At 44.8% G+C, this 14,548-nt stretch overlaps 1 protein-coding gene across 1 annotated transcript in view; it reads right to left on the bottom strand.

The window, feature by feature from the left end:
- cux1b (cut-like homeobox 1b) overlaps positions 1–14,548 on the bottom strand; it is a 78,504-nt gene that overhangs the window by 20,971 nt on the left and 42,985 nt on the right. Inside the window, exons 9-14 of the mRNA XM_037677522.1 lie at positions 14,006–14,054; positions 11,739–11,843; positions 10,731–10,919; positions 10,490–10,548; positions 8,861–8,903; positions 8,243–8,339 (exon numbers count right to left, since the gene is read on the bottom strand). Coding sequence (XP_037533450.1) covers positions 8,243–8,339; positions 8,861–8,903; positions 10,490–10,548; positions 10,731–10,919; positions 11,739–11,843; positions 14,006–14,054 — 542 coding nt within the window. The remainder of the gene's footprint in view (positions 1–8,242; positions 8,340–8,860; positions 8,904–10,489; positions 10,549–10,730; positions 10,920–11,738; positions 11,844–14,005; positions 14,055–14,548) is intronic.

The following is a 14,548-nucleotide window of genomic DNA, read 5'->3' as shown; positions in this document are numbered from 1 at the left end:
CCGGGATGTTTGTACTCGAGGCAGAGCTACTGGAGGATGCCTCTGTGAGGCTGAAAAGCCCCAGTCCACTTTGTCCACAGCTGGAGCCTGGCCCGGCTAAGCCTGAGGTGGTGCAGTCTAACTGGGCAGGGGAGTTATTAGAGCCCCCGACCTCTGACTCAGCCTCCATGCTGTGGTCTTTGCACGCTCCTCTGTGATCCTCCAGACCGATGCCCAGTCCCTGGCGGCTCTCCACTGTTCCCTCAGATTCCGTCCCATCGCAGCTGTCCCCTTCTCCTGACTTGGACCCACGAAGAGAAGGAGATCCCACCTCACTGCCAGGAACCACCCCTCCAGCTGCCTGGATCTCCTCTATGAAGAGCTCTCTTCGGATCCGTGACCTGGTGGAAAAGTCTACGTCACTTAACCAGCTAAAGCTTGACGAGTTTTCCAATACATTCCTAACCAAACAATTTATATAAACAGGAAATAAGGTCCTGACCTGTAATTATGGAACCAGTTGATGACAGTACTGGTCTTCAAGTTGAGCTGGGAGGCCAGCTCCTCAATGGTTTTAGGGGAGGGGTAGGGTTTTTGCTGATACGCTTTCTTCAGGGCCTCCTTCTCTTCAGGGCCCAGGACCACCCTGGGCTTCTTCAGCTGCTGCTGTCCCGGGCTCTGGGAGCCCTGCATGTAATCAGACCCCACCAGAGCTCCTTCCACAGAATGCCCGTCGCTCAGGGAGCTCAGCCGCCTCTTCATGTAAGCTGGAAACAGAACAAAAATGCAACAAACAAATAGAATGATTTTTCCTAAAGCGGAAGAAAATTTTATATTTTTACATATAATATGGGATTTACATACAAATTTAAACAACAACCACAAAAAACTAAATAAGCTGATGCAATTTTCTGCCTATTATCATCATCTCACAACAGAAGTCTTCTCAGGGCACTGAACAAAAACATTCACATTCTTAAAAGTCAATATTTTATTGACTATATTATTGTTTTATTAAAAATATACAAGCTGTTGTGTAAAATTAGGTTCTAGTCTGAAGAGATCCAAATCTAAATAGTTAAGTAGTAACAAAAAGACATGAATACCTTTATATTATGACTAAAATATCTTTCTGTGAGTACTATCAGAAGCATCATACTGATACAGTCGAACATTTTAAAACTGAATCCTTAAATCCTATATCAGTAAGAACTTTTAAATAATTTCTTCACTATACAGTAATCTGAGTCAAGTATAGAAATAAGCAGCCTTTATTCTAGATGAAGACATGAACTGTTGATGAGATATAGTTTAATGAAAAAGGATTTAGGAACCATCGTTATTATTATTAATATTTATTCTTTTCTAATTTTAAAAACCATGTTATGAGAAATTGGTTAAACTTGTCAGTAAGTAAAAGATGAAAAATATAAAACTTAAATTGGAAGAACGCTGTCGTTGAGGACAGCATCCTGTTCCCTCTCCCACCACTAGATGGAGCTCTTCTCATTCTCGCTCACAACAACAATGAACTCATCTTTTCCGTTTCACAGCAAACGAGCAGCTCTGTTTATTTACTCCAGGCACCAGCAGCTGAAAATGAACAGCTCGTGGCAGCTTCGCACGAGGTTGACATTTCCCCAACCCCAATACGCGCTGCCAGATATATTAGTGTTGCGGGACGGGGGAGATTAAACCCCTCAGAGCAAGGTTAGAGCGCTCCGAAAGTTGTGCGCTGCCTTGCAGGCTTGTACCACGAGAGTGAGAGGTCAAATACAGTTGGTCTGGATTAGGTCCGTGTCTTTACTCGGGGCTCTGCTGGTGGCCTGGAACATTTCCCTCATTGATGTTTGGATGCATTACTTTTGGTCGATGGTCTAAAACGTGCCTGAATGCAAAATAAACCCAACGATCCAAAGTCATTGAACACAGTTTTGTACGATATCAGGAGGATAAACTGATCCTGGATTGCTGCTCCTAGTGTCAGGTTAGGTAGGGGTCACTCTGAGGCAGATGTGGGCTTTGCTGACTCTAACAAATGTTGCCGACAAGGCAAAATACAGAAGACGATGGAGTGACAAGTGGGACTATGAACTAAAAAAATGATTAAAAGAAAAGCTTATAGACACTGATGATTATTATAATGATGACGGTGATGAAGAGGAGGGCTGATGACTGTGAGTAAGCAGGCCCCCGGCAGTCCCCGAGCTGTCACATTGAATATAGTACATGATGTCTGCAGTCCTGATTGGTACTGACATCACACCAAGATGACTGTGATCTGCACAACATGCTCTGCTGTCCTGCACAAAGGATACTGTGTGCAGATGTGCCTGCGCGAATCATCGGCTGCTGCTTTTTTGTTTGTTTGTGTAAAAATGTATTTATAAAAAGAAGGCTGAAGCAGATCAGATGAAGGCATCTCTGACTCTTCTTCATTGCTTCTGTCAGGTTGCTGCGCCACAAAGAATCCACTGTTTTTCCCCCCTCCATCTCATCAAGCTGTTCTCTCACACACCTTTCTTCTCCAGGCGTTTCATGTCCATGAGTTTCTCCACACTGTGTGGGTCCTGGAGCCAGAGCTGCATGCGGACAAACGGCTCCCTGCCCTTCAGGCTCAGCTTGTGCCATGGTTTAGGCCTGGCCAGCAGGTCTGAGACGGAGCCCTGAGTCAGACCCAGGATAGTCTCCCCAAACAGTCGCTGGCCTGGTTAGGCAAGAGGAAAGAGAAGAAACGGTCACTCCACAGAACGGATTTTGAACTAAGCTGCACCAAAACAACATCCCCGTGCTTCTTACCAAGGTTATTATCAGTAAGCACCTCCTTAACCTTCTTGGTGATGGCGTAAGTATCAAGCTCAGGGGACATTGCAACCATCTCCTGGATGCTTAGACCTGGGTGACCTGGCAGAGGCAGTGGGGTTCCGGGCTGAGACTCCCCACCTGAGGGGTCTTCAGATGGAGGTTTGAGACTGGAGGACTGCGAAGTGAGTGGATCGCCACTGAGGCCGTTGATGGACTCCTCGGCTGAACTGAGCGGGGACTCGGGAGCCGGGCTGCAGCTCGCTGAGGTCTTGGGAGTGCCCTCTGCTTCGAGGAGAACAAAGAATCACACAGGTTAGGGTGGTGCGTTACGTCAAGTAAGAAAGCTTGGAATCGTCTCCTCTCCCAGCTGGGATCAACGGGAACTTCAGTCGAATCACGTCGAGCAATTTAACTCCTGTTCAACGGCAAAAAGGTGCTTAAGTTTTCAGTTTGAAGCTTCTTTTTTTTGCTTCCTCCTCCTATTCCTTCATCTCCCTGTCTGTGTCTGTGTAGTACTGCTGTGCAGCTCAGCAGGCTGGAAGAGAGCAGTCATGAGGAGCTGTCAGTGTACATTAGCTGCTGTTTACACCCCCAGAGAGGAAAGGAGACACACACACACACACATACACACACATACCAAGCTGCCATCTGGCGCTGCAACACTAACTTGTCTATGACATGACAAACCAGCAGCTTGCTGGCTGACACTGCCACAGCACTGGGGAAGGGGGGATGGTGGGAGGGAAGCCAGGAGGAGGAGGATGGTGGGTAAAGCTGAGTGACAGACTGACAGTAACAACTAGTCACCAGCTCTAATCAGGTTTTTAGAATAACGATGGTTGTGCGAGCCCATTCAGTGTGTGTGTGTGTGTGTGTGTGTGTATGTGTGTGTGTATGTGTACCTTGGTTCTGAGTTTGCTGGATGTGTGCGTTCTGCCCCTGGTCTCCGTTGACCCACGGCTGCATACGAAGGTATGGCTCTCTGCTCCTCTGGCTCAACTTGTTCCACGGTTTGTGTCGCGACAGGCTGTCACTCAGTATTCCCTAAAACGAACGCCATGAGAACAGTTCAGACATGAACACCAGAAAGATTGTGAAAGAAAGGGAGGGTCCTTTCATTTTGCCTCCACCCTCACCTCTTTAGAGTCTTCCTGGTTGTGGTTTTCCTCTACCGCCTGGCTGGACATGGTCCTCCGTGGATCTGAGTGCATGTTGCTCCACCACTGCTCCCTCCAGTAGCCCACCCCTCCGGCGCTTCCGGAGCGGGCCGAACCTTCGGAGGCGCGCCCCAGCCTGAACGCTCCGTCGGATGACATGTCAATCCCTGAGGAAGCTCGGCCCTCTCGCTTTCCACCAGAGCTGAAGTCCAGGATGGGAGACGGGGACGAAGGCGAGGACAGCAAGGAGCTGGGAGGCTTCTTGAGCGAGAGCGCCAGGGGGTTGTAGGGTGGGAGGGGGGCAGTGAGAGAAGAGTTCAGGATGTCCCTCTGAGACAGTGAGGCTGAAGAGGATGAAGATGAAGCTTTGAGGATGGGCTCCAGCGCAGCCTGTTGAGCCTCCATCTCTCTGCGCGCCTGCTCCAAGATGGAGCGGATGGCTTCGTCTGATCCGCTGCCTCCTCCGCTTCCCACTCCACCTCCACCCCCGCCCTTCAGTCCCGTGTAAGACGGCTGAACGTGGGACAAGTCTATTAAAGAAGGGGAAATTGGCCGTCAGGACAGACCCAGACATAATGTAGCACCTTTTAACGCTCGGGCTGCTTTGGAGATGAGGAATAAACTACAACTCACCAGCTTTCTGCACCTGCAGCTCTCTTTTGGCCTGCTCCAGGATGGACTTGATAGCTTCGTCTGAACCTGCCTCGGGGGTGCGGACACGAGCCGTGATGTTACCTAGAAGGAAAGGACGAGGGAATGGGAAGAGACGGGAAATTACATTGAGATTAAAAACACAAAGATAGAGCCTAAACGAGGAATAATGGAGCCAACAACCATGTCAAATAATTACTGTTAACACAGCACAAAGAACATTCCCACCACTCAACTACACGGCAGCTCTGTAAAGATCGTCTTCATTTCTCTGGTCCGTTTGGAGCTCACACATGCACACTTCAAATAAATACTCCCCACAGAATAACAACTACCAGTAAAATGCCTAAATACACATGCTGGATTTTCCTTTGACGCAAAGACTGCACAAGACTGTGTGGTTACCTTCAAGGCACATTTATATCTGTATGCCTGCCTGCAATTAATAAACTGCAACACACACGCACGCACACACACACACACACACACCATGGATACACCCCGACACAAACATGCCACACAGACAGAACGTGCTAGAATCTCTGCATGTGAAGGCGACAGACCTGCGTGTGAAGGTGTATCAGAGAGGGCTCTCCGCTTCGGAACATCCTGAAACACTCGGCTAAGCTGGGGCTGGCCTGAGCCCTCTGTTAAAAACAATATACCACACACTATGTTACAGCACTACTGCGTTGGGGTTGTTCCTTCTTTTATAGCTAGACTACGTGGTGCCCTGCAAATGCAAGGATTGTTTGTTCCATCCAATGCACATTATATTGTCCCATAAACACATTGATCTGTACCATCTGTGGCCACAGTTGTAATTAAAAGTTCTACTCGAGCTAAAAATGTTCAAGAAACCCACAACTGAAACACACGAGTGAGGGATTCACAATTCACCCAGCGAGTTTGAAACAAAGGCAGATGAAGTGCAGGTTCATTTTGGAATACATTTTTGAGGCCACCTTCAATCAAAAATGTCCTGATGCGTAAAGAAAAGCAGGCCCAGGCTAATCGAATCTAGCCACAGTTAACAGTACCCCTGGCTTCCTTCTAGTTCCCTCCAATCAATACTATTGATGTGTGAAAGGTTTCTGTATTGACCACAATAGCTGAGAGAGGCTCTTGGGATCGGTGCGTGACCAGGAACTCGTTCAAAACACACAGGTGTGGCACAGAGAGGGAGTTAGAAAAGAGATAGAAAAATAAAAAAGCTAGTCCATATTGACAAGCTAATCAATAGCAGGGCTGTGCACACATGCACACCAGCGACACACACATACACATACGCACACACTCCTTCACACACAGGCATGCAAATACATAGACTGACCTCTCTGTCGTCCCTGAATGCTGCGCAGAGCGAGGATGTTCTGCTCGTCGGCGAGGAACTGCCTCATCTTATGGAAGGGCTCCTTCCCTCGGATGGTTAGCTTGTTCCACGGCTTTGGTCTCGCCAGGATCTCGCTGACCGAACCCTGGGACAGTCCCAGCACGTAGTGGCCAAACACGCGCTGGCCGATGTTGTGCTTGATCAGCTGCTCTTTCACCTGGCGGGCGATCTCCGCCGTGTCCATGTCCTCGCCGTCCAACATGCTGCCGGTGTTGGCGTCGGAGTGGCTGGGTGACGGAGACGGGGCGCTGCCCGCTGTGCTGCTCCCGTTGATGGGAGCCATATCAGGACTGGCCGGAGGTGGCTGAGGGCTGCTGGCTGCCAGAGGGATGGTAGCAGACCCCGAGCCAGGTGTGGAGGTAGGGATGGAGGTGAGGGCTGGAGTGAAGGGGGTGAACAGGAGCGCTCCACTGTGGATTCCAGATGACTCCTGCAAGGCTTTCGAGTAGAAGGTTTGGAGCAGCTGCCGCTGAATCAGGGAATTCAGAGCCATCTTACCCCCCACCAGAGGGAACATGGGGGAGTACAGCTCCTGTCCAATGCCCGTAGGAGTGAAGGGGTGCGTTTCGCTGCTGGTTGTGGCAGTGTTGAGGGGGTCTGTGTGAGCGCGAGACAGGGCCAGCTGAGAAGAGGAAGGGACAGAGGGAGGTGGAGGAGTAGGCGAGGAGTCGCTGTTCACAGTGTCCTCCTTTGTTGTTGTGGACTCTTCTGTCCCTTTTCGCCCGGCTGACCCTACAAGAAAGGTCAAACACATAATGCATTATGGGGGGAGTCAACAAAAAAGGGGGTTCCAAAACAAGAGAGAGAGAATAAATAAAGTTATCTTGGTCAGGTCTTTTCCAAATTAGTGAACATTGTTTTTCCTTTTTTGCCAAGCCCCCCCAAGACAAAGTGCCCATGCATTTGTGATTTCAACCTTTCTTGTAAGACACAGCCTGGAAGAAAAAAAAAAAGGACAAACAAAACAGTCTCAACCATTAGCCTGGCCCAGGGCTCGTTTCTCTCTCCCACAGACAGTGTGGAGGTAATAGGTCAAATTTGTCCTTACAAAGTCCTCTTCACTTCTGCTGCTGCACAACATGTCGTTCTCTGTCCGTTGTACAACACAGTCTATAGTTCTTATAAAACAAAACACTCCAGGTAAAAAAGAAAAGAGCAATGAATCTTTAAAAAATATATATTTCTCATCTTTCTTCAGCGGTTTAACAGACAAATGTAATAATTTTACAATCACAAGATCATATAGAAATTAAACTACATTATTCTGTCTCCCAACTACAGGAATTCATCTTGATGACGAGTGCTGGGGAGAAATATTCTAATGCATAACCATTGAGACTAACATGATTCAATGAGACAGTAAGCTCCTCTCATGGAGAATGTTAATCAATTCTAAGCTATTCAACTATTCAAGCCTAAAGCGATGACATTTCGAACCTAAAAACAGTTGCAGAGGGCAAAAGTCCTGACGTAAGGAACAGAGTGTGATGTCCTCGTTTTTCTGAATGCTATTTATTTTTAATGTAATGTTATTTATTTTACCTTTCAGGTTGACCTCCTGCTGGTGTATTCACAAGAAACATTTGTTTCTGTGCTCTTAGAAATGTGCGACTGAAGAACTGCACAAAAAATTCACTTTTTTTTTCATTGAATCGTTAAATCTGTAGATGGAAACGTTGTTACCGAGATTATTCAAAATAATTAACAATTTTAAAGTATTCTCAGAGAAAAAGATGCCTTTGTATATAAACATGTAGTGGCATCAAAGGTTTTGGGAGCTCAGATCAAATATTTAGTTTCTGTGAAAAACATTCAATATTCAATTAAATAAGTACTTTAAGTCGACTTGTGCAGTCTGAAAATACGAGCTCATAAGTGGAAGTTCACATTGTCAACACTTTAAATGATGATTTTTATTAAATGTTGAATAACCCGCTACGTTTTTCATTTCTTGTCAGACTGAATATATCAATCAACATCAACTAAACTAATGCTGATGTTGGTCGTTACCTTTTAGGGGTATTTCAAAAACAAGACCGTCCACATCAGAAAATTTGATCAAAACATTTGCATGCCACTGTGCATGTTTTCATCTTTCTGCTGCACCCTGCAGCTCATTCTACATCTCTGCTCAACCTCACCTGAAGCTAAACTGCCTTCTTCCAGCCATTCATGAGTTTTGAACTCAGCTTCTTCCAGTTTTTCTGGTCAGGGAACTCAAACCTTTAAAGGCCTTTTGCCATCTAGCCAGACTTACCACTCAGTTCGGTGTTGGCGATGCGCAGAGCAGCGCTCTCTGACTGAAGGGCTCGATTCTTCTCCAGCAGCAGCACCTCCAGAGGTTTGGAAGAGTCCTGATGAAGAGGACAGGTGGAACAGAGACAATGACTTCTTCTTTAGATGTTAATACAGTACTTACTGTTTTTCTGGCAATAATCAGTACCACATTATTTCAACAGCACTATATCGAATGTGGCAGCATGGTGGCGCAACTGGTAGAGCTGCTGCCTCTCAGCGAGCAGGTTCCTGGTTCAAACCCCGGTCCAGGGACCTTTCTGGGTGGAGTTTGCATGTTCTCTCCGTGCATGCGTGGGTTTTCTCCAGGTACTCCGGTTTCCTCCCACAGTCCAAAAACATGCATGTTAGGCTGATTGGTAACTCTAAATTGTCCCTAGGTGTGAGTGAGAGAGTGAATGGTTGTTTGTCTCTATGTGTCCCTGTGATGGACTTGCGACCTGTCCAGGGTGTACCCCGCCCCTCGCACAGTGATTGCTGGACATGGGCACCAGCGACCCCCATGACCCAAAATGGAATAAGCGGGTAAAGAAAATGGATGGATGGATGGATGGATGGATATATCGAATGTCTTTATTACCTGCACAGAGTCAGAAGTTCCAAACTCCATAGTCTTGAGGATACTGAGGAGATAAAAAGAAACATGTAAACTCCTACCTATCATTTAGCATCATTTCTTTTCTATTACTGTCTCTTAAAAAAACAAGACGTACAGGGCAATGTAAGACAATAAAAAAAACTAAAAAAGCTTCACCTGATTTTAGAGCACTCTGATGTTTACATATATATTCTTGTTGCTGACTCTGGTCTTCTGTCCATCCTCATTCTATTTGACCTAAGTTCTTCCTTCAACACGATCTGTCATTCTATCCTCCTCAACAGACTAACTTCCACTGGCGTCTCAGGTACTCCGTTAGACTGGTTCAAATCTTGTTTCTCTGACCGCACTCAATTCATTCAGCTTAAATCCTTCCATTCCCAGTCTTCCCGTCTCCATGGGTGTGCCCCAAGGCTCCGTCCTCGGGCCCCTCCTCTTCATCATTTACGTCATTCCTCTAGGTCATATCTTCCGCAAATTTGGTGTTCATCTCCACTGTTATGATGATGACACACAGCTCTACTTGTCAACCAAACCAAACTCCACTAACCCTCCCTCCAGCCTCACTGACTGTCTCAGTGAGCTCAATCACTGGTTTTCTAACAATTTCCTTCAACCAAACAGTGACAAAACAGAAATCATCCTTGTCGGTACGAAAAACTCTATTTCAAAATCAGAACATCTTCTCATCCCCCTTAACAACTCTGCTATCCCCCTCGCCTCAGGTCAAGAGTCTCGGCATCATCCTCGACACCACTCTTTCCTTCACTCCACACATCAACAATGCTACTTGGTCTGCCTAATTCCATGTCCGAAATATTAACCGCCTCCGTCCTTCTCACACCCCGCTCCACTGCCAACCTTGTTCACAGCCTTGTGACTTCTCGGACGGACTACTGCAACTCCCTTCTTTATGGCCTCACCAACAAGTCTCTTCAGAAGCTATAGATGGTCCAGAACTCAGCTGCCCACATCATAACTCAAACCTCCTCCTATAACCACATCACTCCTGTCCTGCAGCAGCTCCACTGGCTCCCGGTTAAATCATGCATCGTCTTCAAAATTCTTCTTCTCACTTTCAAAGCTATCCACAATCTTGCTCCTCCTTAACTATCTGACCTACACATCTCCATCCCCTCTCACTCTCTCAGATCCTCCTCTTCGCTACACCTCCATGTACCCTCTGCCCACCTCTCCCTCATGGGGAGCAGGGCCTTCACCTGTTCTGGCCCTCACTTCTGGAACTCTCTATCCCCTGACCTACGAAACACCACCTCTCTTTCTCTGTTCAAGACTACTCTGAAAACACATCTCTTTAGACTCGCTTATCCTTCTTAACTTTGTTTTATGTATTTTATATTCTTTAAGTATTTTACTGTATATTTCAATTTATTCCTGCTGGTCTTTGCATTGTTTTGACACAATCTTATCCGATATGTTTCTTGCTATAAAGTGTCCTTGGGTGTACTGAAAGGCGCTTTTGAAATAAAATGATTATTATTATTATAAATCTCAAACAAACACATACATTTTATTTATAGGTAAAAACCCTAAACAGATGTGATAAACCCATCAGTGTTGTTCACACTTCCTCTCTTGTTTACGCCTCACCTCAACTCCTTCTTGACCTCCTCATAGTCGGCCTGCTTTTCCAGTTTCTCCTCCAGTTCCTGTGGTTTACAAAAAGATTAAAACATGAGACATTTTATGACAAGGGCTGATTCCAGTGACTTAAAGCAAGTCTATTATAAATAAGCAACTAGTTGCAACTAAATATGAAAGTTATGCTTAAGTTAGTTGCACAAAAACCATTAGTTTTGTTTTGTTAAACGGAGCTGAATGTTGTTGCTACCTTGAGAACTGCAGATTTGCTGCTCAACTGCTGTTCCAGCTGTGAGATCTGGGAGCTGGTGGTCTCTCGGAGTTTGGTCAGGCTGGCCTGCAGTCTCTGGACATCCTCCACCAGCTGGGCGGTCTCCCTTTCTTTGGCCCTGAGCTCCGCCTCCAGACTTGAGTGGGACGCCGTCTCTGCCGCTTGTTCCTGCAGGTCAGATAAGTCAGCAGATTAATTTATTTACCTAAAATTTAACTAAACCTAAGCCATCTATCCATACAAAGTCTACCTTATGGATATAAAACCTCTCTCTTTTAGATAAATATGCCAATAATTAAAAATATTATAACAACTATGTACTGCTGCAAAGTTAATACTTTAGCACACCAACAAACTGACTGTTGTTCATTTGCTCTTTGTTATACAAGTCTAACAAATCATGTTATTTATACATCTATCACTTTTTCACAAATCGTTAATGCCATCACAGGTGATACAAGAGTCTAACTTGGATAGATGGATACATATTTTTATTGTCTCTATGGGGATATTTGGCTCCGACTACAAAACACCAACATGAAGATAATGCAATTAAAAATAAATGTTTGGAAAAAAAAAATCTATAAAATGCTTTCAAAAGGTAAACAAACACATGATCTATAGTATCCAACAAGTTGTGAGCCCTTTCCCTGTCTGCTCTAATCTCGGAGTATGTGCCGAGTACGACTCTCGACTACTACCACATCAAATTTGACCTCAATGTCTATAAAACTGACAGCCTTTATGTAATTAATCTGCTGTGTCAGCTACTTTTTGAAGAGAGAAAAGTTAATATGTTCTTGATGTGCATCGAATGATTACTTTCTAAGAGTTTAATTAAAATCCATCCAATGATTCATGAGATATTTTGCTAACAGACAAACACACAGGTGATTACATTACGACCAGCATTTCATGGCAGCATAAGAGAACAAAAATCTGTGTCTCTTTGTCAGCCAGTGAGTGGATGAATCAAATCCTCCTTACAGAGTCGGGGTCAGCCTTGGCCGGACTGCTGGGCTGCTGGGGGTGGTCACTCAGTGACAGCTGCTCTCTGAGGGTCTCTGCCTCTCGCTGGGCTGCTTCAGCTCGCTGGAAGGAAACGAAGGCATGTGAAACAAAGAGCCTGCTTGATTTGTTTTAACGTCTCTGTCATCATGCAACCATGGCAAGTTGAAAGTAATGTCAACTGGATTCTTGTTTTTAATTCCTAAAGATGTTTGGCCTCTCATCTGTGGAGCTTTTCCAGCTTCTTCTCAACCTTCTAGTAGTCAAAACTGAACAAAGCTCCTCGGGTTAGAAGCCAAACATCTTTAAGAATCAAAGTAAATGGTAAATGAACTGTACTTATATAGCATCTTTCCATCTTATCAAGACACTCAAAGTGCTTTACACTACAACCTGTGTCCTCATTTACCCATTCATCAGCACTTCACTAGATCTGTGCAAAGCTAATTGAACAAATCATTCTAAAGAGACTAATCAGAGCTTTATCACATTCATACACTGATGGGACACACATCAGAGGCTATGAAGGATTCAGTGTCAGTGCCCAGGAACACTTCCGACATGTGACTGCTGGTGGATTCGAACCCCCAACTCCTGCATTGGAGGACGACTGCTCTAACCACTCAGCTACAGCTGCCCCAGTCCAGTTTTCTTTGAGTTAACTTTTTAGGTTTCATACCCTTTCACTCAAAAACAAATCATTTCACTTGATTTAGCATACATTTTGGTGAAACCCTTTTCGTTTTAAGACTTTATCCCTCTAAACACTTTTTCAGACAACTGTAGTGAAATCAATTTAACAGAGATATATTAAAAAAGACAGAACAAGAGCGTGTGCACCTCTGAGAAGCCGCCAATGACCGCCAAGCTGTTTGTGACAGTCTTAAAGAAAACACGACACAGTTGGGCAAAGGGTAATAAAGTTTCAAAGAAAAGGTTTTCCATTACACAATGAGCCCACACCTTCATACTGTGGTGTGGTCATATGGGGGGGGGGGGGGGGGGGGGGAGAGCTCTTTTCAGCCAAAACAAATGTACAACATGAGGGAGGGCTGTGTAGAAAAACAACAGAAAGATATTTTCAATTAAAAATAGAAAACCATTCCTCAACTTAAATGATAGTCCCTGCCTTATATTTAGAACCACACAGCCATGTTTGGTTTGGGAATCATCTGCAACACAGGCCAACTTCCCATCATTAGGAGGTACAGGGAGCTGATTTCACAGCGTTCCTAATTGCAACCACATTGAGAAGTGTTATTGACTAGGTGGGAGCTAAAGTGCTAGTTGCACAAGGGGAAAAAAAAAACACCCTGTTTTCCATTTTCTTCTTATAAAAGCATATAAAAAGTCTGAGAGAGCCAGAGGCCACGCTGTCGCCCTGCGTAAACCTCAGATCAGAAGTGTGAATAGCGTGTTTGTGGCATTATGGCTGAAGCGTTAACCTTTGGGCTAATATTAACATTACATGCCTATGCTACCCCTTTAACCAAAATCATACTCTTGGACTAACAATGAACGTTAACAACGATGACATTAACAGATAGCGCAGGAATATTTAACAACGGGGGGGGGGGGGGGGGGTATTTACGCTGAATGGGTTTTGTAGGTGTGTGGAAAATCACATAAAACAAACAAACAGCCCCTCACAGCGATAAGCAAGACGGTACGTGTTCATGTAGGGCAAACTTCTTTAGAGAGCAGATCTAATAGTTCACATTCTTCTTGCTTAAAAATATAAATTAGTAAACGGAAAACAAAAGCAGGCTGTAGGAAAAACAAGCACATCCTGAGTGTAACGTCAGAAATACACGTGTTTTTCTTTTTTAGAAAGAGCTTAATAAATCCTTTAAACAGCTGAATATTAATGTTTGTCAAAGTAGAACAAATGGAGTGCTTGTTCAGGACTATTTTCAGGCACAGATAAATGCACATTTGGTGCACAGGTGAATATTTTCTGTAGCAAGGCAGCTAGAGGGAGGTCACCTAAAAACAGCTAGATGCAGGTTTAACATGAAGGAGACACAGTGCCATGTTGTGAATCAGTCATGCATTTTCTTTTATTTATTACAGTTGACACTTTTGGCAGAAATGTGAGATTTACACAATAAGACTGGTTAGGTTTAATGTTTTGGCATTTGGTAACAAAATACACTTGCAGTAAATTAATTCAAGATTAATTTGTAAGGTTTCAGAGCTAAATTTTTTGAGCTGGACATGCTTTTAAATGGCACTGAGTGAGTTACCTGATTGGCTCTTTCCAGGTCTGTCATCACCATCTCAATTTCATCGACCCTGAAAAAGATCATTATTATCAATCTACAGAAAAGCACAGAACACGTGACAGTGCTTAAAAGACTAAATGAGCTTCCATAAAGCGTGGATAAATGAGTGAACGATTCCCAGAAAGAACAAGACTCTGAACGATCGTGTGCAGAGGGCGCACTTTTAAAGAATGCTGCGTCCATTAAGCTGCTGTCTAAATTTCACCTTAATCCACTGATTGTGAACTCCATTACCCAAACAGCTTGTATGTGTGCGTGCATACATGTATTTAAGTGTCTTTGCATGTGGGTGTGCACATGTAAGCCCCTAAAACCTAGGCCACACTAAAACAGAGGGATTACATTAATAGAGCTCTAAGTCCTAATACAGCAGACTAATCTGCTATGAAGCTGTGTGATTGTGTCTGACTAATGGTCTGGATGGAGGCCAGGGTTCACCTCTCACTTGCTGGAGGTCAGGCGTCAAGAAAACGTCACTACATTTTCACCTCTCATTGGACATTG

Source organism: Nematolebias whitei, chromosome 6, assembly GCF_014905685.2.
Source record: "Nematolebias whitei isolate Nwh7 chromosome 6, NemWhi1, whole genome shotgun sequence".
Taxonomy (NCBI): Eukaryota; Metazoa; Chordata; class Actinopteri; order Cyprinodontiformes; family Rivulidae; genus Nematolebias; species Nematolebias whitei.
The sequence above is the reverse complement of the archived record's forward strand: the minus strand, read 5'-3'. Positions and strand labels throughout refer to the sequence as shown.